At 45.5% G+C, this 27,991-nt stretch overlaps 2 protein-coding genes across 3 annotated transcripts; both read right to left on the minus strand.

The window, feature by feature from the left end:
• Nucleotides 1–24: 24 nt before the first annotated feature.
• mrnip (MRN complex interacting protein) lies at nucleotides 25–4,335 on the minus strand (the record flags this gene model as incomplete). The annotated part of the gene is made up of 6 exons (XM_082556179.1): nucleotides 4,110–4,335; nucleotides 2,099–2,158; nucleotides 1,646–1,752; nucleotides 1,384–1,560; nucleotides 416–470; nucleotides 25–306 (listed from the first exon to the last, which is right to left on the minus strand). The coding sequence occupies exons 1-6, from the start codon at nucleotides 4,167–4,169 to the stop codon at nucleotides 25–27; spliced, it is 741 nt and encodes a 246-aa protein (XP_082412305.1). The 5' UTR covers nucleotides 4,170–4,335.
• A 998-nt stretch (nucleotides 4,336–5,333) lies between these two features.
• On the minus strand, nucleotides 5,334–27,949 carry tbc1d9b (TBC1 domain family member 9b). 2 transcript variants are annotated; one of them, XM_082510033.1, is made up of 23 exons: nucleotides 27,589–27,949; nucleotides 25,257–25,367; nucleotides 24,040–24,158; nucleotides 23,733–23,964; nucleotides 20,101–20,359; nucleotides 19,800–20,007; nucleotides 19,457–19,654; nucleotides 19,237–19,383; nucleotides 19,008–19,158; nucleotides 13,792–14,006; nucleotides 13,503–13,620; nucleotides 13,186–13,388; nucleotides 12,998–13,080; nucleotides 12,789–12,918; nucleotides 9,579–9,677; nucleotides 9,314–9,382; nucleotides 8,488–8,728; nucleotides 8,219–8,284; nucleotides 7,822–7,890; nucleotides 7,475–7,528; nucleotides 7,136–7,174; nucleotides 6,950–7,041; nucleotides 5,334–6,642 (listed from the first exon to the last, which is right to left on the minus strand). In XM_082510033.1, exons 1-23 carry the CDS (start codon nucleotides 27,704–27,706, stop codon nucleotides 6,019–6,021), a joined length of 3,645 nt encoding a protein of 1,214 aa, XP_082366159.1. In that variant the 5' UTR covers nucleotides 27,707–27,949; the 3' UTR covers nucleotides 5,334–6,018. The 2 variants fall into 2 exon arrangements, with proteins under 2 accessions (XP_082366159.1, XP_082366160.1); XM_082510034.1 differs by lacking the exon at nucleotides 27,589–27,949 and adding an exon at nucleotides 26,187–27,347.
• Between the last annotated feature and the right edge of the window lie 42 nt (nucleotides 27,950–27,991).

A 27,991-nucleotide genomic window follows, 5' to 3' on the forward strand; every position in this document is an offset into this window, starting at 1 on the left:
CTTTAGAAACACACAAATGCACAATCACTCCGGGAGACGTTTAACAAGGAAGTCGTCGTCAAAGTTAAAGTCCTCGCCGCTGTCGAACATGGAGGTAACAGGAAGAAGAGGGCGGGGCCTGCTGATTATTCCAGAGCAGGAGGGAGCAGCGACACCACTTAAAGACTGACTCCACTCACCAACTGCAGGCTTCTCCCCCTCCTGCACCTTTGAGTCAGGGCTGAGGAAATTATCCCACCTGGTGGTGAAGAGGGTGGGGCTACAGGTGTTTATGGTTGAAGGTGTTTGGAGTTTCATACAGTTTAGCTGCAGAGAAGAGCAAAGGTTAAAGGTCAAGTACATGAGGAGGCATTCTGCTCTTCTCACAGTCTGAAGGTCATGGGTCTGAGCGCTGAAGGTGAGCAGCTCTGTTTACCTGTTCAGATGTGTGGACATCCTCTGGTCCTGCTTCCTCGGCTCGCTTCCTCTTCCTGTCACAGGTCAAAGCGATGATTTCAGTGTGATTAGTGATGCTGAACTCTAAGAACTCTTTGTGAGCCACTCATCATGAATGAGTAATGAACTGCTGTTCCTCCAAATGTCTTTAAAAACAAGTCTAAATTTATGTGGGATTTTCTCTGATCCACACAGGCTCAAATATGTACGCAAACCTCCACTGATATTTGGTTTAATGCTCCTTAGCAAGTTCCACATCGACCCCATGCTTCAACAAGCCTCTTTTCTAACAACATTCACACATTCACACTCAGATGGACGCATCGGAGAGCAACTTGGGGTTAGTATCTTGCCCAAGGATACTTGGCATGCAGACTGGAGGAGCCAGGGATCAAACCACCAACCTTCCGATCAGTAGGCGACCTGCTCTACCTCCTGAGCTACAGCCACCCCACAGATAAAGATGAAGGCGGTAACCCCAGCGAAGACTGTTTCCTTGAATCTTATTGAATTGAAACAACTAGAAGCTCAGTGTTCCAACATTCACATGTTAGGGTACAACACATATGCTACGGTAAGGTTGAGCCAGGACAACAGGATGAGATTGGGTACCAAGCCCCAAGTGGGATGGAAGAAGGATAGCTGTGAGAGGACCTGAATGACAGGATCATGGCAAGGCTTGAAACCTGGATCCTCCAAAGATCTACCAGATGACTATCCAGCTGATGCTTGTACAGGTGTTCCTGTAGTTCTTCTTTTATCGTCACTCTGTTCTGGCCAAAACTTTTAAAAATGCTGTACAAATAAAGCTGACTTGACTTAAATCTTTCAGTAACTAAGTTGAGCCGGAGGATCAGAGACGATCCTAAATTAATTCAACAGTTCCTTACCCTAACATTCATGCCTGTGATGATGATGATGCCTCCAACAACACCTGTCAACATTCACCTGTCAGTCATCTTGATGCCATGGAGCTGCCTTCGATTTCCTAAATCCTTCTCCTCAGGCTCTGCCTCATCGTCTTGCTCCACCTCCTCAGGTGTGTCCAAGTATTTGCTCCAGCGGCTCACCGGTTCGTCTGTCTGCTCCTCATCCTCCTGCTGCTCCTCCTGCTGCTCCTGCTCCCTGTAAACGGGAAAGACCTGTGAAGACCTGGTGGTGTTAAAAGACGGCGGGACTACAACACACAGTGGAACTGAAACCTGGTTACCATAGTGACCAAGAACGGCGCTCTTGCTCCTCCATCATGGCTCCTCTCATGGCGTTTAGTTTCTGAACGTGACGTCTGCAGTCTGCCGCATTGCCCCGCCCAAACTCCTACCGATCAATCAGATGAGATCGATCAGTCAGAGGATAAACTAAGAGCAGGCTGGTAAATGCAATGACGTCCTCACACTGAGCTGTTTATGTGACCTCTGATTGATAAGAAACACAGTTTATACATTAATGATACCCATGAACCATCCTGCGTGACACCCACGAAGACTAGCCAGAGAACAGAAAGTACAGCAATAAAGGTTATTCAAAGCAGTAGGGTACGAGTGAACAGAGTCAACAGGTGTTTTCTTTCTGTTTGTTAATGATCAATATAAGGTTTAGAACTAAAAAATTAAAGCATGAATCGATGATATTGTTATTGATAAAGCGACTGATAGATTCTGACCTTCAGCAATGACTGTTTCTCTCCACACAGTTTACAGCTCCACTTTCTCGCCTTTTTCACCTGTCAGACAAAACATAGGGCAAAGAAATAAATGGACCTCATATTGATCTTCTGATTTTTATCCGTGATTGTTATTGTGATCCGTAGCATTATTGATAAACGATCAGCTGTTAATATCAGTGCCCTAGCCTATGTACCTATGTAAAGTGTTGGAGTGTTTACACTGTAAGGGTGGCGCTGTCACTTGGTGTTCGCTCTCTCTGGGGTAGAGTATCACTTCCTGTTCCTGTTCTAACACACAGTGGTGTTTTTGTGTAGCTTATCTGCATCTCCAATTTAATTCAAACTTCTAGATAATTTATTTCATAGTGTAATCTTCGCGTGCTTTGTGCAAGTGACAACACTCTGTGTTGATTCACCCGCTAATGGTTTTCACAGTATTCACTCACTAGCTGTGTCCCAAAACGTAGACTGCATCCTTCGGAGGACCCGGCCTTCGCGGTCTACTTGGGCCGGGTCCTAATCAATAATATAAATCAAATTAATTTCAATTACATTTGGAGAAACAAGCAACATTATATTAGGAAGAATGATATAGTGAAGTCATTTGAAGAAGGAGGTTTGAATGCGATTGATTTTGAAGCAATTGATGGTTCAATGGATGTTAACATATAACAAATTCATAGATAAATGTGCCATATCATGTACTCAAAGTAAATTCATTAAAGTTGTGAAAGCCATTCCCCCTGCAATGACTTAGATGGCTGGCCAGTTTAACCTATTCTTCCTCTATAATTTGTGTCCTTAATAATCAATGATCGCCAATTTAAAGGAAAGGCACGCAATAACAATTTTTTAAAGACAATTTTCACCAAACAACTTTTCCCTTCTCAACTAAAAAAAATATTTAGAGATTATAATTCAAAGTTTTTGACTATCTTTCCAATTCCACCTAAAGCAACAGAAAATCATTTTAAAATTTTAAATTCCATATATCCGTCCAACGACTATCTTCAGAAGAAATTCAATAAAAACACGCACTTTCTGCAATACTGATATTGAGACTACAGAGCATCTTTTTTTATTCATGTGAAAGTTCCAGATCTTTTTGGGATGGTTTTCAGTACTGGTTAACCTCTAAAAATATTGACTGCACGTCTCTAACTTTTCAAGTAATTATTATTATTTGACCTACGAACAAAAAAAAAAAAAATAGAATTTGGGGTTAACAACTTTACAGTCGCAAATTTTTTCATTCACAAATGAAATTACTCCGATTTTTGCTGGCTTTAAATATGAAATCCTGCTGTGGAAGGCTTCATTAGACAAGTGTAACCTAAATAAAGTTCACACCTTACTTGAATTTTTGATTCAGCTTTTTAATTGATGTAGCTAGATTGTATGTGCGTACCTTTGTTTTTTACTTTTATATGACAGGTCACCTTACCTATGGAAGCCCGTTTCCACCACTAAAAAAAAAAAAAAAGGATATTAACTCGAAATTTCGACTTATTTTCTTGAAATTTTGACTTCGAAATTTCGAGTTACAGATCCTTTTTAAAAAAAAAAATTTTAGAGGCTGCTTTATGCTGTTTCTGGCCTATAATGTTCTTTAAATGTTCTTTGTTCGACGACTGCTTTGTCCTTAACCACTTATACCTGTATGTAACTTTTTGTTGACATGTAAATTAAGAGCTTTAATTAATATTTTGTTTGACAATAAAAAAAATAAATTTAAAAAACTCCTGGGATATCGTCACGTGTCAGCGCCACAGGAGCACCTCAGGTGACTTTGATTTTCTGGCGTCACACAGGTGAGCGTGGATACGGGTGCCTAATGTTTTGTCCACCATCACTGATGATGACTTCATGTTATAAACAGCGCGCGTTCACTGTGACGTCAGTGTGAGCCATCTGAGAACGGCTCCATTACTAATAAATACACTGATTCTCCAGCCTGAGAAAAGCACCTGCATGCTAACCCTGTTAGCCTCACGCTGTCCGCTCTCACCTGTTGCACCTGGAAGCTCTGACAGCGGAAACACCTGACGATGTGAAACTCCTGACCCATGGCCCCACGGTCCCGTTCTTCCGGTGTCCGTCCGGACTGTTCAGTTTTCGCGGGTCTGTTTCAACCCGGGTTCCACGTCACAGCTTGCGTGACAGCAGTAACGGCCACAGTAAGCGCGCCCCCTGCAGGCCGGAGGATGACGTGTTTCGGGGGCGACTCGAGGGGCTCAGCTCCCAGTCACATGTCAGGCGTATGTGGTCTTCTAATTAGTATTAGCAGAATATGCTGCTTGCTAATGTCGTCTGCGCCTCACATTTGAAAACAATTCATTCAACTGGGACACATGACAATGCCGTCCCCAAAAGCAGCCTTCTTAGTTTGAGGACTTCAGAATACTTTATTGATCCCTGGTGGAGACTTAATGTAGAGTCTAGGAAAAATCTCAATAATATACACAGGTTTTATAGTGGACCCTTTAAATTCAGCTCAGTTTAATTTATACATCATCAAATCACAACAGCAGTCACCTCAAAGTCCTTTATACTGTAAGACCCTACATTAATACTGATCATGCGAAAAAACGTCTTTTTAACAGGAAGAAACCACCGACAGGCTCAGCCTCTGTAGAGGAATACAGAACACAAAATGACTAATTAAGGGAATTGGAATAAGAACACCAAACCAGAAATCAGAATCAGGATTAAGAAAACAAAAATAAATGAAAAAAAGTTTAGGATCCTTGACTTGGGAAAAACCCTGTTTTAGAGTGACACTAGCAGCAATATCGCATGCCTTCGACTGAGAGTCGAATCCATCCAAGCACGCTCCAGGATGAGTCTAGTAGAACAAAATATCAGCATGTGACCTTACCTGGTGCACAGGTGAGTCTGACATCTCGTTTTACTTTATCAGGTGAAGTTTGGCTCAGTGGATTATCACCAGAACTGCAGGTAACAATTTTCCCACGCTCTGAAAAAGTGTGTCACTTCCTGCATCAGTGCTGAGGTCAGAGGTCACATGAACCTACAAACACCTGCTCACCAGTTTATCAAAACTAATCTACTTTAAACGTCTTTTCTGAAAGTGTAACTGTGTCATTAATAAAAATCTTATAAACCTGAAGTAAGACGATGAAGCACGAGACGACCTCTGACCTTTGAGCCTGTCATATGTTGCACCGACCCTTTAAATTATGACATATTTCTCAAAGATGACACAGCAGCGTAAGAACTTCCTCCAGTATTTATTAGAACAACAGATCAACACAGTGAGTTTAAAATCAGGTCAAACACATAAAAACACGATGACATCACAAACAGAGTGATGTCATCACACAGGCAGTGGAGAGAACAAACAAGGCTTCAAAGTAAGAGTCCAGGTGTAAACACACCTGGTGAAATATGGCGTCTTCATCGTTATTGATTATAAACCATTAGTACTGATCATAAATCTTTATTTCACAATAAAAGTCTGATGCAACTCACATGTGTTTGAGTCTTCTACAGGGGAACTCGCCAACCATTTATCGGTTTCTGTTTCCTGTTCACTGATTGGTCCTGCAGAGACACAGGAGCTGATCAATGAATAATTCAAAAGATGGATCTATACAGCGTTGTGGAACACTTCCTCCAGCTCCTTCACAGTAAAACACCTCAGTCACAATATAAGGGCTTTTATTGTGAAACATCTAAAGGAAATGTAGACCTTTAACAGATCAATGCGCTTATTGATTGATCAGATTGTCTCTAATCGATAAGATCTGAAACACTGAAACAGGAAGTTTAGTCTGCAGGACCCGCCAGCCAATCAGAGTCACTGTAACATCATCAGAGAGGCTCCAGTCCCATGATCCACTTAGCTGATTACATCGGTTACCTGTATGGTGCACATGGACAGGTGAGGGAGGTGCTCAGGTAGAATGCCGCGTGAGTTCATGGTCGGAGGCGGAGCTTATCTGGCGCTCCACTGCCCGCTGAGCCTTGCAGGCGGCCATTTTGGCCTGGATGTCCCTCTTCCTTTCAAAGTAGTCGACAAGCGGCGGCTCTGTCAGCATCGAAGCCAACACCTGCTCAAAGGTGATCGACCAATCCGTATCCAACACGCTACCCTGCCTCTGCTCGCCGCCCCTGATCAGCACCGTGTCCTCAGCGATATCCTCGCACTGCAGCGAGCCGGCACTCACCACCGAATATGAAGACACTGACGCATCATCTTTTGTTTCCTCGTCGGACATCTGAGGCGCCACCACCTCCAGCTGGGCGTCAGCCAGAGCTCGGCACACTTCGGACTCACCAGACGCCCCGTGACCAGGCCCCTCCTCCTCCCCCTGAGGGCTGTGGGGCAACGTCTGAGCAGAGAGCGAGGTCTGTGGCGTGGTCTCGCGCTTCTTGGTGCCGTTGTTGAACTTCTTGCCCACTTCACCGATGCGCAGCAGCAAACTGGCAACCGTGGCGATGGCGTGATAGAGCTGCTGCTCAAGAGCCTCCTCGCTGAACATGTTGTACAGAGTTTTACACAACTCAATGAACTGCTCCTGCACGCACAGACATACACACACACACACACACACACATATATATATAAATATATACAATAACAGACACACAGCTGTACAGGATATTTTACTTGTATGCTTGTTTGTGGCTTCCTCTCCCCACCAGGACTAAGAAAAAAAACACTAATTACTTAATTTTATTAAAATTAATCAGTCTCTCTGTGGCGACCTGTCCAGGTGCACGCTGCCTTTAACACCCCCTTAGATACCTGGTTTGAACCATCCTTGCTACCTGGGTGTCACACTTGTGTCTGTAAAAAAACGGTGTAACACCTCACATTCTCACCTGGTTCATCCTCGGCAGGTCTTTGATGGTCTCTCTCTTGGTCTCCTTCTCCTTGGCCCACATCCTCAGGTAGTACCTGTAGTCCTTCACCTCTAAAACAGACCAAAGGTCAGGGGTCAAACGATTGGGCCAAGCCTCAGAGTGATTCCTCCTCCTTAAAGACTCGAGTCAGGGAGGTCAAGTTACCTTTTTTCTCCTCACTGTCTCCATCTTTTGGCTCCTCACCTGTTCAGATAGAGATCATCATCATCCTCATTATCAAACTTTGGGGTTAAATGTGAGAATGGAACAGACGGTCTAAAGATGGATGAGGTCACCATGACCTCATTTTCCAGGTTAAATTCAATCCTGAGCTGAAGGTCTTCTAAGTTTAGCTAACGCTGAGGAATTCACCTGATAGCTTAGCCAGGAATTTTCAAATTATCTGCTAATGTTATGATCATCATCACAAAAACACGAGAAAAACATTAGAATAACTTGGCAGCAGAGTAACATCCCTAACCCTCAAACCAAACAGACACAAACCTGGTGTCACTTCCTGCTGCCGCAATGCATTCTGATCAGAGAAGTAGGAAGCTTCTGGAAGGAAACATCACAGGAAGAGGAAGAAGGAAAAGAGGAAGGAGAAGCAGAGTGAAATGTTCAGGTGTGTTAATCCAAGGTTTGTTCATGCAGATTGATCAGTTTGAGTTAAGCTTCATGCAGACTCAACGATTACCGACAACCACAGGATCCTCTCTGAACAGCAGGGAGGAAGAACTCCATTTTAACAGGAAGTGACAACAGATGTGTGTGTGTGTGTGTGTGTGTGTGTGTGTGTGTGTGTGTGTGTGTGTGTGTGTGTGTGTGTGTGTGTGTGTGTGTGTGTGTACCTCGAGGTTCCTCCTCGGTGAAGAACTGCGTGGCCTCTAGAGCAGACTCCGCCTCCTCTGGACACAGAGCTAAAACAAACAAGCAGCAGGTGAGTTGCAGGTTCTCCACCTGTGGTTCAGTCTTTGATCCATTCAGTTCTCACCAGCTCTCAATTTACCACCCTTCAAAACCAGGAGACCCCACAGAGACCCAAAACCCGACTTCGACCCCATTCACACCTGGTCCACCACGCTGGGTTTGGCTCCAAAAATCTGACAGTGTAAAGGCTGGAACCTCTGACGTCACGGCCAGCGGGTTACAGAATTCATCAGGACCAAAACCAGATCAGTGCAGAATAAGGAAGAGCTGATCTCATGATTCAGGGTTACACTCACCTGTACAGGTGAGCTGTGTTACCTGGAGGTAGGTGGAGCTTGTACAGTAGCTTCAGTTTTTCCGTCATGTCCCCGTGATACATCCCACCTGCAAAACATACACACTAAGACCTGTGGAGCTCTGTAACCTGAAGCTCTAATCTTGACCTGTAATATATAATATGTACTTTGGATTGTCGATCTGTAATCTATTTTCTGAAGTGCTAATCTAGATCTGTAATCTTTCGTTTGGATCACTAATCTATGATCTGCATATGTAATATGTAATCTGAGGCTGTAATCTGGGCTCACTCAGTCCGGTGATGAACTCTTTAAAGTTGACTAGCCCATCCTGGTTCTGGTCCAGCAGCCTGAAGAGGCGGGCCGACAGGGTTGGGTTGTGCCCTCCGCAGACCCAGGGAGCGAGCGAGACGAAGAGCTGACGGAACTGAAGCGGGTCGATGCGGTACTGCTCCAAGTACGGCAGGCTGGGATCGTGACGCTCAGCGGCAGAGCTGCTGGAACCCCAGTAACAGCTGGTCATGTGTTTGGACTGGATCGGCAGAATGGACAAAAAAGGAGGCGGGGTTAGAGGCAGTAACATGCTTGAACATACAGGTAGAGCTATGTTTACGTCACAGAACAGATTTGAAAAAGGAAAAAATGAAGTTCTGACTCTTGCAGGGTCACACAAAAACAAGGTCACTTCCTGTCTGATAAACAGGCGCGGGTTACACCTACATTTCTTCATAAGTAATCAGACGTGATGGAAGCTACTGTTAGACAGGAACAACGAGAACACCGGGAAAGGACACATCAACACTTTGGTCCAGAAGCAGAAACAAGAACATCAAAAGGCCGTGGGAAGGGGTGCTTTCCTTCATCACAGCATACAGCCAAGTGAGGAAGACCCACCGAGAAGGCTTGCTGTCTCACAGAGCAAACTCAGAGCACCCAGGAGCAGAAAGACTAGAGTGTAAAAGGCTGAGCAGCTCTGGATCAGCCTGCAGGACGATGAGGTGGTTTCGTCCTGTTTGCTGAAACACTTTCTAACAGAATTGGTGAAAAAATGTTTTTGGTTTATTTCACACCTGAACATCAGGTCAGCACAGGAACCGTGTAACAAACATGAACTCACCTTGAACAGACAGTAGAGCTCCTCCAGCTCTTCAATACTGAAGGCTGACTCCGTCATCATCGCTCTCACCTGCACGCACGCGCGCGCACACACACACACACACACACACACACACACACACACACACACACACACACACACACACACACACACACACACACACACACACACACACACACACACACACACACACACACACACACACGCACACCTGTGAGCTCAATGTCTTCATTAACGCGCTGTATAAGCTCGTGAAAACACCCACCACACTTCTCTTGGCAGTGTCCTCCAGGGACTGGATGACCTTTAACCTCTGCTTGAACCTCATCTGCTCAATGACATCAGAGCGCAGACTGCCAAACTTCTGCACAGAGAAGAAGAAGCTGCAGTTACCTCAGAGAAGAGGACGCCTTTCATCACAAACATCCTTCCTGCACCACCAAACCTGCTCATCAACCTGCCGAGGAAGATCCATCAGCTCGTGTAGGGAACGAGAAAGACTCAGTCAGTTTGGCGCCGCTCTCAACAGGTAGTGTGGACTGTTAGACCACCCACAGAGCTTTACAGTCCACTCTGGGTGCATTAAGCCCAACAATACAGTGGGGCAAAAAAGTAGTCAGCCACCGATTGTGCAAGTTCCCCCACCTAAAATGATGACAGAGGTCAGTAATTTGCACCAGAGGTACACTTCAACTGTGAGAGACAGAATGTGAAAAAAAAATCCATGAATCCACATGGTAGGATTTGTAAAGACTTTATTCGTAAATCAGGGTGGAAAATAAGTATTTGGTCAATAACAAAAATACAACTCAATACTTTGTAACATAACCTTTGTTGGCAATAACAGAGGTCAAACGTTTACTATAGGTCTTTACCAGGTTTGCACACACAGTAGCTGGTATTTTGGCCCATTCCTCCATGCAGATCTTCTCGAGAGCAGTGATGTTTTGGGGCTGTCGCCGAGCAACACGGACTTTCAACTCCCGCCACAGATTTTCTATGGGGTTGAGGTCTGGAGACTGGCTAGGCCACTCCAGGACTTTCAAATGCTTCTTACGGAGCCACTCCTTTGTTGCCCGGGTGGTGTGTTTTGGATCATTGTCATGTTGGAAGACCCAGCCTCGTTTCATCTTCAAAGTTCTCACTGATGGAAGGAGGTTTTGGCTCAAAATCTCACCATACATGGCCCCATTCATTCTGTCCTTAACACGGATCAGTCGTCCTGTCCCCTTGGCAGAAAAACAGCCCCATAGCATGATGTTTCCACCCCCATGCTTCACAGTAGGTATGGTGTTCTTGGGATGCAACTCAGTATTCTTCTTCCTCCAAACACGACGAGTTGAGTTTATACCAAAAAGTTCTACTTTGGTTTCATCTGACCACATGACATTCTCCCAATCCTCTGCTGTATCATCCATGTGCTCTCTGGCAAACTTCAGACGGGCCTGGACATGCACTGGCTTCAGCAGCGGAACACGTCTGGCACTGCGGGATTTGATTCCCTGCCGTTGTAGTGTGTTACTGATGGTGACCTTTGTTACTTTGGTCCCAGCTCTCTGCAGGTCATTCACCAGATCCCCCCGTGTGGTTCTGGGATCTTTGCTCACCGTTCTCATGATCATTTTGACCCCACGGGATGAGATCTTGCGTGGAGCCCCAGATCGAGGGAGATTATCAGTGGTCTTATATGTCTTCCATTTTCTGATGATTGCTCCCACAGTTGATTTTTTCACACCAAGCTGCTTGCCTATTGTAGATTCACTCTTCCCAGTCTGGTGCAGGTCTACAATACTTTTCCTGGTGTCCTTCGAAAGCTCTTTGGTCTTGGCCATGGCGGAGTTTGGAGTCTGACTGTTTGAGGCTGTGGACAGGTGTCTTTTATACAGATGATGAGTTCAAACAGGTGCCATTCATACAGGTAACGAGTGGGGGACAGAAAAGCTTCTTACAGAAGACGTTACAGGTCTGTGAGAGCCAGAGATTTTCCTTGTTTGAGGTGACCAAATACTTATTTTCCACCCTAATTTACGAATAAATTCTTTACAAATCCTACCATGTGAATTCATGGATTTTTTTTTTTTTTCACATTCTGTCTCTCACAGTTGAAGTGTACCTCTGGTGCAAATTACTGACCTCTGTCATCATTTTAAGTGGGGGAACTTGCACAATCGGTGGCTGACTAAATACTTTTTTGCCCCACTGTAGTTCATGTTCAGTACAAAAACCCAACATTGGTGTTTGAGGGTCTCTGCCTAGGTGCAGACCGTCATCTATTCAACTCTATTTTCGATTCAGGTTTTTTCACACAGTGCCAAATCACAATAACAGTGGCCTTAAGATGCTTCATATTGAAAGGTCACAACCACAGCCCTTAATGTGACAGCTGACTTTCAGCCAGTTAAGTTAACGGTGAATATTTTATTTGTGCTTTCGAAATGAAAAAGTCCTGGAGAATCGCTTCGCTCAAGCAGCACTAAAGCTTTAGTGTGGAGGTGGACCCCACGGGGCTAACCGTCCTGATGTGTTGGCCGCTAGGGCTGTTCGATATAACGATATGTATCGGATGACGATATAAAAACGTCGATAGTTTCATTTTACGCTATCGTTTGTTTCATGGTGTCGCAAAATAAACTGTTTACGGCAATATTTGTTCATTATTTTGATGGATAGCTTAAAGCTCTCTCTTTCTTTAAAGTTCTCTTATATTTAATATAACCACACTACAGACAGAAGTGCTTGTTTTTATGCGTTGTCGTTAGCAACAATGACGGTAACCGCATCACATGTCCGCTTGTTTATTTTCCACATAAACCTTTCACAATAAAGCTCAAGATCCTGTTGAGACTTTTCAAAATAAACTGAATCACGTGAAAGATGCAGAGTGTTTATGGATGAGAAGTAAAAAGAGCCGCCAGGTGCTAAAAAAATAAACCTTAGACTCAAACGTTAGAACAGGCTTTTCCCCGCAGCACGCCGTGTAAGAAACACTCACAAAGAAAACGGCGGCCGTTACAACTTATGTCTAAAAATGTATCGTTTCAATTAAAACACTCGACTCCAGGTACGCAACGCCCAGCTGGAAACACTTCACGCAAGTTGAGCTGCCTGAAATTCACAGAATTTACAGAAAATGTAAAAATTTTGTGATTTATATCGTCCTTTATTCCTCTTGTACTCCGTGTGTATTTGACTCTGTGGGGTTTGTGGCCCTTCCTCCTGCAGCTCTGGGTGAAGACCTAACGTGCAGCTCAAAGGCAGCATGCAGCGTGTTCTTAAGGCGGAATAATTCATTAAATATTAGAAAACATTTACGTTTCCAACATCAGTCACAACGTAGAGCTCTGATCGTTTTAATGGCTGTCTACATAAAGTAGTCTGTTTTTCTAGGTTCTGACCTTCACGTCATCCGTCTGAATTTATCCCAGTGAGAAAGCTTAGTGACCCCCCCCCACCACCACCACCACTCTGGCATCACCTCGTACGATGACTTTATGAGGTCAAAGACATCGATTTCAGGCGACGGCTCGTCTCCACTTGTCAGCTGGGCGTGCGGGTGAGGGATGGGCGGAGCCACCGTCTGTTTATTGACCACATTATCCAGGTACCTGCAACACAAGTTGGATTTATTCCTCAGGTGTACACAGAACAGTTCGGAGTGAGCCGATTCTGGCTCTGGACTCGTACCTGCCCAGGATGGTCATGGCCTCTCCCTCGTCGCTACAGGAGAGCAGGGCATCCATGTTGTCATGGAGGACAGCCAGCGCCACCTGCGGGTACATTTAGAGACTGGAAGTCATTCAGCTATAGCACAATCTCATTCACATCCAAAATAATGGATCTGTGGGTGTCCCTGGGTCCATCAGCACTCCTACCTGAAAGATGACCTTGATGCCCTCATAGAAGAAGCAGTCGACCAACAGGACGGCGCTGTCGAAGGGCATCACAGACAGGAAGAGGGTGAGGAACCAGGACAGGCTGATGGTGGAGATGACCCCCAGCTCCTGCATGTGTTCATAGAGCAGGGGGAGGAAGGACCGGGTCAGCTCCTCAAACACCCCCTGATCCACCAGCGCTCCTGCAGGACATACGGAAACCACGTCACTATCCCCAAGCCTAAGGAGGACTCCTCAGACCCGTCTCCACCAGAGGATGGATCTACTCTGGTGCTGTGATCCTGCCTTCTACTGACCTACAACTCGGGTGTTGTAGTAGTCGGGCAGCATACGCTCACACAGCGCCACCAGCAGCCAGAAGGCCTCTTCCTCGGTGCAGTAGAGCAGCAGGACAGAGGTGACGATGTTCATTGCCTGGTGGAGGAGACAGAAGGTCAGAAACAACAAACCGACACCACCTCAGGACGCCTTACACATCATGTTAGTGCAGACGTCATCAGCTGTGTCAGGGGGTTGTTTCAGGCACCCGGCTGAGCTTGATGGGGAAACACAACGCTTCTGTTTCATTTTGCTTTATGGGAGTACCTGGCAATATCCGATGCCCGGGTTGCGGTGGGCGTATGCGGTGAGGACGCGGCGCAGGGCGGCAATGCCCATCTCATTCTGGAAGGCTCGGTGTTCAGGCATCGAGCGGTGAAGGTCGCGCTCAATCTCCTCAGTAGCTAATGAGCATAGCCCCATGGCCTGTTCCACCAGTTCACCATAGTAACCAGGGTGGGTTGCCATCTCGTTTTGCGCTCCTGGATGGACGGGAGGACAGATGAGTATGCGAAAATGAGCATAAACAGAAATTCGTGGTCCCAACTCTGAATATGACTATCCAGAGTTGGGACCAGGAAGCAGAGTTGCAGTCTTACACGCCTCTCTGCAGCTTCTCTCCTCCTGCTACCCCCCCAAAAACCCATCTCCATAGAGACTGTGTCAGCTCCCAAACAGACAAAAAACAAACAAAAAACCAGCAACAAACAACTTAAACATAAACAATTACAAAGAAAGAACAATAAAGTATCCACATCTGAACCAAAGAGTAAAACAGTGAAATGTGGATTATTAAATATTAGGTCTCTCTCCTCCAAGTCTCTGTTAGTACATGACTTAATAATTGATCAACAAATCGATTTACTCTGCCATACAGAAACCTGGTTGCAGCAGGATGATTATGTTAGTTTAAATGAATCAACACCCCCGAGTTATTCTAACTACCAGAAATCTCGAAGCACAGGCCGAGGGGGCAGTGTGGCAGCAATATTTCACACCAGCCTGTTAATTAATAAAAGACCAAGACAGACTTTTAATTCATTTGAAAGCCTGATGCTTAGCCTCGTCCACCCCAGCTGTAAAACTCAGACACCAGTCTTACTTGTTATCATCTATCGTCCACCTGGGCCTTACACAGAGTTTCTGTCTGATTTCTCAGACTTTTTATCTGATTTAGTTCTGAGCTCAGATAAAATAATTATTGTGGGTGATTTTAACATCCATGTAGATGCTAAAAATGACAGCCTCAACATGGCATTTAATCTGTTATTAGACTCAATTGGTTTCTCTCAAAATGTAAAAGAACCCACCCACCACTTTAATCACACTTTAGATCTTGTTTTAACATATGGCATAGAAACTGAACATTTAACAGTGTTTCCTGAAAACCCTCTCCTGTCTGATCATTTCCTGATAACATTTACATTTACAATAATTGATTACACAGCGGTGAAGAGTAGACTTTATCAAAGTAGATGTCTTTCTGAAAGCGCTGTAACTAAGTTTAAGAATATAATCCACCCACTGTTATCATCTTCAATGCCCTGTACCAACATAGAGCAGAGCAGCTATCTGAACGCTACCCCAACAGAGGTCGATTATGTTGTTAACAATTTTACCTCCTCACTACGTACGACTCTGGATACTGTAGCTCCTGTGAAAACTAAGGTCTCTAATCAGAAGTACCTGACTCCATGGTATAATTCTCAAACACGTACCCTAAAGCAGATGACTCGTAATCTGGAGAGGAAATGGCGTGTCACAAATTTAGAGGATCATCATTTAGCCTGGAGAAAAAGTTTGCTGCTTTATAAGAAAGCCCTCCGCAAAGCCAGAACATCTTACTATTCATCACTGATTGAAGAAAATAAGAACAACCCCAGGTTTCTCTTCAGCACTGTAGCCAGGCTGACAAAAAGTCAGAGCTCTTTTGAGCCAACAATCCCTTTAACGTTAACTAGTAATGACTTCATGAACTTCTTCACAAATAAAATTTTTATCATTAGAGAAAAAATTACCAATAATCATCCCACAGATGTAATATTATCTACAGCTACTCTTAGTACCATTGATGTTAAGTTAGACTCTTTTTCTCCAATTGATCTTTCTGAGTTAACTTCAATAATTACTTCCTCCAAACCATCAACGTGTCTTTTAGACCCCATTCCTACAAAACTGCTCAAAGAAGTCCTGCCATTAATTAATTCTTCGATCTTAAATATGATCAACCTATCTCTAATGATCGGCTATGTACCACAGGCCTTCAAGCTAGCTGTAGTTAAACCTTTACTCAAAAAGCCATCTCTAGACTAGAGATGGACCGATCCGATATTACGTATCGGTCCGATACTGACCTAAATTACTGGATCGGATATCGGAGAAAAATAAAAAAGGTAATCCGATCCATTAAATATCACGAAAGCACCTCACAAAACTTGCAACACACCGTAACTCACCTCAGAACGTTAGCACGTCGGAGCAGTATGCATCACGTGATAGAGCAGCTGTGGCATGCGGACCTGTGGTGGTCTGGATAGCATTTGGAGCTTCGCTAGCAACCCGGCATTTCATCTCCGACAAAGTTATCCCCGAGAGAAGTAAAGCAAGTGTGTAAGTCCATCTCTGAATGTTTGTAAAGCATTCCCACGTTAAGCTTAACGAGCGACTGCCTCTCGCTCTCCGGCTGCTACTTCAATCGTGAAACTGCTAATGATCAGCTGATCGGCTTTTCTGTCACGAGTCTCTCTTGTTTGTTTTTGGTCCACTTTGCGCCAGAAAGAGCAAACCAGCGGCTGAACAACAGCAGCACGTTTAAGCTTGATAAGCTGTTGTTACAATTTATTTAATATTACTTTCTACACCAGGATCTTTTTCTACGTAGCTGACGGCTGGTAACTGTGCAGGGGCGGATCTAGCAAAGTTTACCCAGGGGGGCCGATAGGGGATTAACTGGGAAAAGGGGGCACAAAGACATACTTTTCTTTCTTATTCTCATTTAAAATGTCTAGCTTTTAATAAATAATTATTTGACACCCAAAGTTTTAATTTGATGTAAAATGAATAGAAGTCAATTACTGTATATAGTAACTATTAAGTCTAATATATATACCCTAGTAAGCTATAGTACTTTTTCCTTTGGGAAGGTACCATCTGTGCAGTCTGCAATTTTGTTGAAGAAAGATGTTGAATCTATTTAATATTTCTTGAAAAATAATTGATTTCTGTGCATTTTTTTTCACACTGCATCAAATTAAGGTTGATTACGTCGATTAAGCATCATGAGGTGGCGCGTGAGGGGTGGTTCCCTATTTTTTATTTATTTATTTTTGTTGTTGCTGGGAGTTGGAACCCTATTAGTTAGGTTGCTTAATATTTACGCTAAGTACTCTTTAAAATACCAGAATAGGGAGGATGGTGTAGGTCTAAGTTTATTAGATTGATCAGTATTGCTGAACTATGAAATATTTTTTTTGTATACAGGTATAACAGAATAGCTTTAGTGTAGTTGTTGTTTTAAACTTGAGTATGAACTTGCAGACTTGCAAAATGCAGCAAGATATTTTAAAAAACAGTTTTGTTGATTAAAAAAACACTATATCGGATTCATATCGGTATCGGCAGATATCCAAATTTATGATATCGGTATCGGTATCGGACATAAAAAAGTGGTATCGTGCCATCTCTACTCTAGACCCAGCAGTCTTAGCTAATTATAGGCCAATCTCCAACCTTCCTTTCATATCAAAAATCCTTGAAAGAGTAGTTGTCAAACAGCTAACAGATCATCTGCAGAGGAATGGTTTATTTGAAGAGTTTCAGTCAGGTTTCAGAGTTCATCACGGCACAGAAACAGCTTTAGTGAAGGTTACAAATGATCTTCTTATGGCCTCTGACAGTGGACTCATCTCTGTGCTTGTCCTGCTAGACCTTAGTGCAGCATTCGATACTGTCGACCATAATATCCTATTAGAGCGATTAGAACATGCTGTAGGTATTACAGGTACTGCACTGCAGTGGTTTGTATCATATCTATCTAATAGACTCCAGTTTGTTCATGTAAATGGAGAGTCCTCTTCACACACTGAGGTTAATTATGGAGTTCCACAGGGTTCAGTGCTAGGACCAATTCTGTTTACATTATACATGCTTCCCTTAGGCAGTATCATTAGAAGACATCGCATACATTTTCACTGCTATGCAGATGACACCCAGCTCTATCTGTCCATGAAGCCAGATAACACACACCAATTAGTTAAACTGCAGGAATGTCTTAAAGACATAAAGACCTGGATGGCCGCTAACTTTCTGCTTCTTAATTCAGATCAAACTGAGGTTATTGTACTCGGCCCTGAAAAGCCTAGAAATATGGTATCTAACCAGATTCTTACTCTGGATGGCATTACCTTGGCCTCCAGTAACGCTGTGAGGAACCTTGGAGTCATTTTTGACCAGGATATGTCCTTCAACGCACATATTAAACAAATATGTAAGACTGCTTTCCTCCATTTGCGCAACATCTCTAAAATTAGAAATATCCTGTCTCAGAGTGACGCTGAAAAACTAGTTCATGCATTTATTACTTCCAGGCTGGACGACTGTAATTCATTATTATCAGGATGTCCAAAAAACTCACTGAAAAGCCTTCAGCTAATCCAAAATGCTGCAGCAAGAGTACTGACAGGGACTAGAAAGAGAGAGCATATTTCTCCTGTTTTGGCTTCCCTTCATTGGCTTCCTGTTAAATCCAGAATTGAATTCAAAATCCTGCTCCTCACATACAAGGTCTTAAATAATCAGGCCCCATCTTATCTTAATGACCTTGTAGTACCATATCACCCTATTAGAGCACTTCGCTCTCGCTCTGCAGGCTTACTTGTTGTTCCTAGAGTATTTAAAAGTAGAATGGGAGGGAGAGCCTTCAGTTTTCAGGCCCCTCTTCTGTGGAACCAGCTTCCAGTTTGGATTCAGGAGACAGACACTATCTCTACTTTCAAGATTAGGCTTAAAACTTTCCTTTTTGCTAAAGCATATAGTTAGGGCTGGACCAGGTGACCCTGAACCTCCCTTAGTTATGCTGCAATAGACGTAGGCTGCCGGGGGATTCCCATGATGCACTGAGTTTTTCCTTTCCAGTCACCTTTCTCACTCACTGTGTATTAATAGACCTCTCTGCATTGAATCATATCTGTTATTAACCTCTGTCTCTCTTCCACAGCATGTCTTTATCCTGTCTTCCTTCTCTCACCCCAACCGGTCGCAGCAGATGGCCGCCCCTCCCTGAGCCTGGTTCTGCCGGAGGTTTCTTCCTGTTAAAAGGGAGTTTTTCCTTCCCACTGTTGCCAAAGTGCTTGCTCATAGGGGGTCATATGATTGTTGGGTTTTTCTCTGTATCTATGAAGCGCCTTGAGGTGACTTATGTTGTGATTTGGCGCTATATAAATAAAATTGAATTGAATTGAATTGAATGACGCTTAAACACGAACCAGAGAACAGCAGCCACAGCTCCCCTCTCAGGCGCTCTGGGATCCCATTGAGGACCAGTTCTCTGGTTCTGGAAGTCCGGTACATGCAGACGCCTCGACCAAACTCTAAGAAATGGATGTTCCATGACTCCTCCTTCATCTTCTCCCTCATCTGCAGGAGGGAGGAAATGAGATCAGTACCAGGACTGCCTGATCAGTACTGCTGAGTACTGAGCGGATCTGTACTCACGGCTTTGGGTCCCAGGTCCTCTGGGTCGTCTCGGTGGTAGAGCTGCAGGAGACCCTGGATGGCTGTGGGTAGGCCAGGGTGATAATGGCGTGCCTTCTGAACGGACTCAGAACCTGGAGAAGAAGATGGGGGTACGGAGGAGGACGCCTGAGGACAAAAACAAAACCATGAGGACTCTGTGAAAGCAGCTGAACCATGGTACGAGCTGTGATGGACATACCGAGTGACTAATCTGAGACAGCGGGTTGGTGTCACCCCACGAGCTGTCCGGGGTTCGCTGCAGGAAGTCAGAAATACGTTGGACCAGGAAGTCCCTGTCTTTGAGGTTGGCAAACAGGAAGTTCATCTTGTTCTTGGTGCTGATGGAGACAGGGCAGGGAAGGACACTGCTGCTGTCCGCCTTCTCCACAATGGAGACCTGCAGAGGACGATGGGTAAAGTGACCACAGTATGAAAGTATTTGTGTTCTTCTGCAACACTCTGTAATATGTGATGTTGTAGCCATCATGTGACCTCTGACCACAGCTCATCTACTTCCTGCAGCACCAGCTGACCCAGCTCACCTCTCGGAGGGGTATGATGAGCTGACACAGGTCTTCCTCTTTGCTGCTGAAGCAGATGTAGTTGTTGGAGATGAAGAGCTGTCCGACAACATGCATCTTTGCGAACGGCGTCCACAGGGTGCAGTCCGTGTGTCCGTCAAGCCGCTCCTCCTGCGTCAGCCGAAACATCGCCCGGTATCGCTCGTTCTTCGCTCGGGCGTCCAGATCCCTGCAGACAAGAGAGAGATGTTGATGGTAACCAAGAGTGCGCTGAAAACAGACTTAAGGAAAAGAAACCCGTCTGGTGCAAACAGAGGGACACCTCTTCAGCGCAGAGACGTTCTTCAACGTTTTGCTGGGTTTGGGCAGCGACAGGTCGGCAGCAAATGCCTCGTTGTCGAGCAGCTGGCGCATGGCAATGTTAGCGAGTTGCTCCATCAACTTGAAGGTGTCGTTGATGTTGAGAAACATTGAGAAGAAATGTTCGGTGTCGCGAGTGCTCACGCGGACACTCTCTGGAAACAGCAGGGTGGCGTTCTTCTCCAGCCGCGTCACCTCGGTCCATGGCACCACCAGAGTCACTGAGGTCAGAGGTCACAGGATGACATCAACAAAGAACTTCTGAATGCTTCTAAACCCCACCTCTCACACATAAAGACAGCTGGGAGAAGCTCCAACACGCAGAGCTGGTTAAGACAATGTACGGGTTTCTACAGTAGAGACCAAAAGTAGAGAAAAACCTAGGTTTTCTGACATTTTCAACATACTACTAGTTCTGATTCAAGGTTCTCCTAAATCTGAAAACAAAAGACCCTGAAGGACAATGAGTTTTTGTTACCTGGTCAAGAATAGAATAGAATAGAATAATCCTTTAATTGTCCCACAAGGGGAAATTTGGATGTAACAGCAGCCAGAAAGACAGGTATACAAACAAACACAAGAACAGAAACATATTTACATATTTACATCAAGGACAATGGTTACCAAAAACAGAGTACTGTACCGTTATTAAATTAAATTAAATTAAATACAGATAAGAGGCAAACCAGGTTTAGTGTGAATCGCTTGATAAAATAGTGCAGTTACAGCACTGATGTAAACATCTATGTTTGTTGGGAGCAGTTCTGATTGTACAGTCTGACAGCTGCAGGGAGGAAGGATCTGCAGCTTCATGCATCGAGGACGCAGCAGTCTGTCACTGAAGGAGCTCTGCAGTTCAGCAACATTTACATGCATGGGGTGGGAGGCTGTCCATCAGAGATGTTATTTTGGCCAGAGTCCTTCTGTCTCCCACCACCTGCACTGGGTCCAGGGTGCATCCCAGAACAGAGCTGGCCTTCCTGATGAGTTTATCCAACCTCTTCCTCTCAGCCGCTGATAAACTGCTGCTCCAACATACAACACTGTAAAAAAATGACAGATGCCACCACAGAGTGATAGAAGGTATTTAAAAGCACTCCCTGGACTCCAAGGTGAGTTACCTGTAATCTGTAAAAGTTTGTTCACTTTTGTTTGTTCACATGAAGAGATCAACCTGAATCTGGTTGTTCAAAGAGGATGATTTCTGGGATATCAAAGAAAGCCCCAAAACACAACAGTGACATGAGACAAATATAATGTTCGCAGTTGTGGTGGGTTTCCATCCCCCTGATAAGGTCTCCTGTGGCAAATTGGTCAAAGGAGAAATCAAAAGTTCCCCTGCTAGGGACAGGGTTGGGAGTTTTCACAAGAAGGGGGACATCAGGTTCAGGGGCCTCACACTCCTCAGCCTCCACTGGACGTTTTGTGCCAGGATGCTTGAGAGGACAGCCCGACCATCAAATGTAGTACCTGTCCAGGTTGTGGAACACTGGACCAGCTCTTTATCCTCTGGAGGATATTTTAGGGTGCCTGGGAGTTTGGCGATCTAGTCCATGTGTTTTGTGCACTTGGAGAAGGCATTCGACTGCGTTTTCTAAATTCTTTCACACACATTACACGAAAAATGAACGCGAGGGCCCTCGGGGCGCCTGCTGCTGCTGCACTGAAGTCGGGGGAGGGGGGTGCTTTCGAATAGTGCACATTTCATTCATTATGTTGTCAATCCAAGTCCATTAAGCATAAATTACTTTTCCTGGGTTGTGTGCAATCCCAGAAAGAAAGACCCTATCCAAGGTGTAGGTCTATTAGTTTATGTTGTGGGGTTTGTGTTAATACTGGAGTGCAAAATTACTGATGGAAGGTGGACCCTACGCTGACCCTACGCTGTGTACCCTACGCTGACCCTACGCTGTGTAACTGCATCATTTCATGTTCGGCACTGATCACCACCTGCACTCATGTATATATCTTTCTACGTAGCACTCATAATTCTTATTCTCATGTATATATCTCATGTATATCTCATGCACATATCTTTCTTTCTACATAGCACTTTAATTCTTATTGTCTGCACTGAAGCACCACAGCAATTTCCTAATGTTGTAAACCTCAACATCTGGCAATAAACCCATTCTGATCTGATCTGATCTGGACAAGAGAAGGTCAGACACAGGTAAGCAGATGTGTCTTTGGATAATGGCAGGTATTATGTATCCTGAAACAACATTCATAAGTAGGGCCAGCAAAGACCATCTGAATCGAGGAGGGGGCCTAAGGGTACATCTGTCACCATGTTACAATGCTATGATTGCAGCCATTCCCCAACTCTCTGTGAGTGGGACTCATGGCATAGAGAAAGTGTTCGCCCAGGGCACCAAACAGGCCAGGACCACCCCTGCCTGGGAACATCTCGGTGTCCCCCTGGATAAGAGAGAGGAAGTGGCCAGGGAGAGGCAGGACTGGAAAACTTTTCTTAGGCTGCTGCCGCCGTGACTCAAACGCACACAAGCATAAAAAAAAGATAGGAAATGAATGGATGCGTGTATGTTCTGCACTGACCCGTTCTACGATCAAGAGAACGACCAGAAAGGCTGGGGAACATATGATGTGAGGAGAACCTTCAGTGAGGGCGGAATGTTTGAGTTGGTCCAGATAGATCATAAAAACGACTGCACCCACAGGAAGTGCTGAGGTTTGTCTCTTATAATAATGGATTGGATTTATATAGCGCTTTTCAAGGCACCCAAAGCGCTTTACAATGCCACTATTCATTCACTCTCACATTCACACACTGGTGGAGGCAAGCTACGGTTGTAGCCACAGCTGCCCTGGGGCAGACTGACAGAAGCGAGGCTGCCATATCACGCCATCGGCCCCTCTGGCCAACACCAGTAGGCAAGTAGGGTAAAGTGTCTTGCCCAAGGACACAACGACCAGGACAGAGAGCCCAGGGATCGAACCGGCAACCTTCCGGTTACAGATGCGATTCCCAATCCCCTGATCCACGGTCGCCCGTGGCTTCAGGTCTTACTCTGAAGCAGGGTCCGTTCCTTCACACAGTTATTTTACAACATAATCCTCACAGCTGACCCAGAGTCCTGATCCAAACCCAAGAGAACCTGGAAGACCTCTGGGGACAAAGCTACAGCTGATAAAATCAAAGAAACCAGGTCCAGATATCAAAGTGTGGGCGAGATGGAGGCAAGAATGAGCTCAAACCAACCTCACACAAAGAAAGAATGTGCAAGAACCTTGATTCTGAGTAAGACCTGAAGCCACACAAGACACAAACCTTAGCACTTCCTGTGGATGCAGTCGTTTTTATGATCTATCTGAACCAACTCAAACGTTCTGCCCTGGTTGTTTTATATCAAATCTTGGTAAAACACGCCCACAGAATCGATTCCTTCACGTCATGATCATCAACAAGAGAAGAAAAAGGAGTACTTTATCCTCTAACTTTGGTCTCTGCTGTTCAGTCAGGTGTATATGATCCAGCTGTTTTATGTCTGAGCCCTCTCTTTGAGCTTTAAGCAACAAAGCATTCAGTGTAAAAACAAGACTAAATGCTGGCCTGTGATTGGCTGCTCGTACCTTCCTTTCCAAGCAGGAAGGAGTAGAAGCACAGGTGGTTGACGGACAGGTAGAGCCAGCCCTGTCGTGGCACTCGGCCCTTCCAGTAGCTGCAGGAGTAATAATTCACCAGCTTCTCCTCCTCAGGCATGCCAAACAGCTTCCTCATCTTCAACTCTGCCTCCCGAAACTTCCCGCTGTCCTCCTCGTGCTCCTCTCCGGGCTTTAACCGGTTCTCCTCCGCGATGATGCCCTGCAGGAAGTGACATCACTCAGCAGCAGCACACAGCAAAAAACAGACAGTCTGAACAAATAGGAGGTGACATACAGAGATCTTTCCTTTGACGAAGGTGGTGATGTCTTCGTCGTTGTCAAAGATGGAGATGGTCTGGAGGAGATTGGCTTCCAGCCAATCCCAGTGCTCAGTGATCTCTTTCCTAGATGAACCTGCAAGACACAGCTGAGGGTTTAACCAGGTGGCTCCTCTCACACGACACAATTAGATGTTACACACCTGACACAATCAGCCAATCAGTGCCTGTGATGTCATTACGCAAAAACAAAGAACGCAAACTACAAATGAAAGCCGACGACCTTTTCTTCAGTGAAATTCATATTAGCTTCTTAGATTAGCGCCGTCCACCAGGAACGCTGCAGGTGAGCTAACCAGGTAACTACAAATCTGTGAAATGATTTAGATCTTAGCCCGAGCTGGTAAAGTGGAGCTGGACCACAGAGTCACGGTTATGTTAACCTAAATTAACCAACATGCTTACAGCCACTATGATATCATCAAGTTAAGGATAATCTGGGCAATCTTTGGACAGGAGACATCCTCAGCGACGATGAACTTGTGAGTTTCTGTTAGAGGTCACATCCTCCCCCTCACCAGTCAGAGGTCTTTCGAGCGACGGCAGCAGATATTTTGTGCAGACTGAGGACAAAATGTTCTCCATCTGTTTGAGGTCACAGTCCACTGTGACCTCCAGGTCATTATAAGAGGTTCATGCATCAGAACTCTTTGGAGGCTCTCAGAGGCAGTGATCACTGAGCTCGGCGTTCATGTGACAGTGTGACGGCAGCACTGACACCACAAACAAACATGCTTTTGAAGCCAACATGGGAACAGACCAGCCAACAGGAGCTTTGGGGAAAATACACCTGTTAATCGTCGAGCTATTGTGGAGTTCTTACCTCACAATATGAAGCTTTTTCCAGGCAGCTGTTACTGAGATTTCACACTTCTTAAATAAAACTGGACTGAAAAAGCTCTGCAGCAGGTGAGCTGGCTCAGAAAGTCTCCTCACCTCTGGGATGGTGACTGTCACACCAAAATGACGAGCAACTTCTTATGTTAGAGATCTTTAACAGCAGCGGTCGAAGGCCGCAAGTTAAACTGCTGGAAGCATCAACCCGAGCGCATTGCATCGGAGCGCCGCTCTGCTTTATGACTCCCGCCTTTGTGTTTCTACACGTTTACCTGTAAACATGACCAGAAATGACATTTTCTGCATTCACGGTCGTAGCTCGACGAGGTCCACTCACCACAAGCTATGTTCCAGTAGATCTGAGAGTCCGCAGTCTGCAGCAGGATCCTGTATGGTGCTACCCGGGCACTGGAGTCCAGAACCACATCCAGAGTCCCAACCAGGAGACCTGCACAGAGACAGACAGGTGAAGCAACTTGGGCAGTTATCTGGATCTGATCAGTGTTTGGATTGAAGGTGTTCTGGACTTGGACCATATCAGAGAGCATTTCTTGTTCCAGACCTTCATGGTTCTGATTTTGGGAGACAGTTATTTGTTCTGTTCTGACTGAACAGCTGTTGAAGGCAGAGCTCGGACACGTCAGAGCCGAGTCGGTCCGAGTTTCAGAGACAGTCACAGAGCTGAAAGACATCTCTAGTCTAACATCATGGTTCCCTCTGCGATTTAACTACAAGTGCAAGTCACACCTGATTGATCCTCTGTCAAACTGTTATGGTGCTACAATCGCTGGCCCTGATTGCTCTGGTTCCCCAGGTGGACTCGCACCTGAAAACCTATTAAATAATTCATTTAATGACTTAAACCAACTCCCAGCAGCATCCAGGTCATTACTCTGACACATCGTTTCAGCATTTCAGTGGTGACCTCATGTACACGTCCACCAGCTGAACGTAATTTTGAAAAACTCTCAAAATTTTTAATTAGTTATACCGTGCATATGAATTCATCGTTCTATGAGAGCATTGTCTCCCATTGAGCCAGCTACACATACAGTGCAGGGCGACACACCTGTTCTCCCTGATCACCTGCCCCAGGTCGTCTTGGGCGTTACTGCAGCCTTGTCAAACCAGCGCCCCCGACCACAGATTCTTTTCATTTACAAATTAAACCAATTGCAACATTAAGATCATCATGGAGGATCCTCTCCACACTGAGCACACACACACCTCAGCTCAGGGTGGGTCTCTGCTGCTGTGTGGTCTTCACCTCTGATTGTTCCTCCATGTTCTGGCTCCATGTGAAGCTTTGCTGCACCTCCCTGTGGCAGCATCAGTGAGACCTCCTCCTCCTCGTCCTGCAGGCTGAACCACAGCTGCTCAGCCCTTTTAAACTCTAACCTTTCTGTTCCTGAAGCTGACGGATTCTTCTCTTTACCCTTCACTTGGACAGTGGGCCTTCTTCCTCACGTTGCTGCGATGATGAAACGACCCGCCACCCCAGCCCTGTATATGTTCTTGTTTCGCTGCATCTCTGCTCATCTTCCCATTTCATCTCCATGCTTTCAGCCACTTATGAACAATTCATGAGACACCTGTGATATGCTGAACAGGCCTCCCACCTGTCCACCCCCACTCCTTTAAAAACACTATGACCTTTCAACCCAACAAACTCGATTACCGGGACAGTAAACACTCCTGTCAGCTGACCCCAGACCATGAATCATACTTCCTGTCAGCTGGTTTTCGAACTGCAAGTCACTTTCTGCACAGCATGAATGAACACAATCTGCAGGAGCTCCACCTCAGACACATCCACACAGTTAAATCTAACAGACAGCAGCATGTGGGCTGAGTGTGCAGGTCACTCAGCAGCCATGTTGGTACGGCAGACGGGCAGTTATTTTACAGCACTGTGTGAGCTAACGGTGATCTCCGGGTTAGGGTTAGCTGCACAGCATCACGTTCAATCACGTGGAAATTTGCTGATGTGTGCTAAAGTTCAAACCGCATTTTTACCCTGTAGACACGGGCGATCGTGGCTCAAGAGTTGGGAGTTCGCCTTGTAATCGGAAGGTTGCCGGTTCGAGCCCCGGCTTGGACAGTCTCGGTCGTTGTGTCCTTGGGCAAGACACTTCACCCGTTGCCTGCTGGTGGTGGTCAGAGGGCCCGGTGGCGCCAGTGTCCGGCAGCCTCGCCTCTGTCAGTGCGCCCCAGGGTGGCTGTGGCTACAATGTAGCTTGCCATCACCAGTGTGTGAATGGGTGGATGACTGGTTGTGTAAAGCGCTTTGGGGTCCTTAGGGACTAAAAAAGCGCTATACAAATACAGGCCATTTACAAACTTTGCCTCCATCTTTGCTCGTGCAGATCACCTACTCACAAAACTACGGAAGCGTAGAGCTGCCACCCAGGCAAAAGAAAAATACAAGTGTATCACGTTATAACGTGAAAGGTTTATTGTTCTAACAAGATACTTTTCACGTTTGAACAACATAATATCACGTTATTACAATATACATAATTATCACGTTCGTACAATATAAATATTATATTGTACAAACATGATCCGTACAAAACAGCAAACACCCCCGGATCTTCAAGTTTCAGCTTATCGATCACTAATCGATTATTCCATCTGCCGCAGAACTAATGTTTGAAATACCAGCTCACCGGAGAGCCCCCCTCCGCGGCCGTGCCCCCTCCTCCTCTGCAGGACGAAGAACGGGTTCGCCCGCTCGGACACCCACAGAGCCCCGGCCAGCAGCACCTCCTCCGGGTGGATCCACATTTCTGCCCGCTGCCGAAGGCCCTCCTCCGGGGACTCAGGGGAACACAGGCCGGGGAGTCAGCGGGACAGAGGCCGGAGTGTCGGCGTGCGAGGGCTGTCTCTCCCCCGGGGAAACGGCAGGAAAAAGGTGCTGAAGCTTCCGCGAGAGTCACGCAAACATCGAGCTGATGTTGTTGTTTTCACTCAGTCTGATGACTGCACTTTACTACCGGGTGTTAGGCCACTCCCCCTGCGCCCGCTGCGTCATGACGTTTACATGTCTGCAGTTTATAAAACGTTAAAGCG

This window comes from Aulonocara stuartgranti (assembly GCF_965226115.1).
Source record: "Aulonocara stuartgranti genome assembly, chromosome: 2".
In the NCBI taxonomy this organism is placed as follows: domain Eukaryota; kingdom Metazoa; phylum Chordata; class Actinopteri; order Cichliformes; family Cichlidae; genus Aulonocara; species Aulonocara stuartgranti.

What these genes read in the sequence shown, in the direction of transcription:
- tbc1d9b (XM_082510033.1), bottom strand. Translation starts at nt 27,706, where the DNA reads ATGTGGATCCACCCGGAGGAGGTGCTGCTGGCCGGGGCTCTGTGGGTG. An exon ending in AACGTCTCTGCGCTGAAGAG is followed by an intron (nt 20,008 to 20,100) that starts GTGTCCCTCTGT and finishes TCTTGTCTGCAG; the next exon opens with GGATCTGGACGCCCGAGCGA. An exon ending in GCAGCAGGAAGTGACACCAG is followed by an intron (nt 7,175 to 7,474) that starts GTTTGTGTCTGT and finishes CTATCTGAACAG; the next exon opens with GTGAGGAGCCAAAAGATGGA.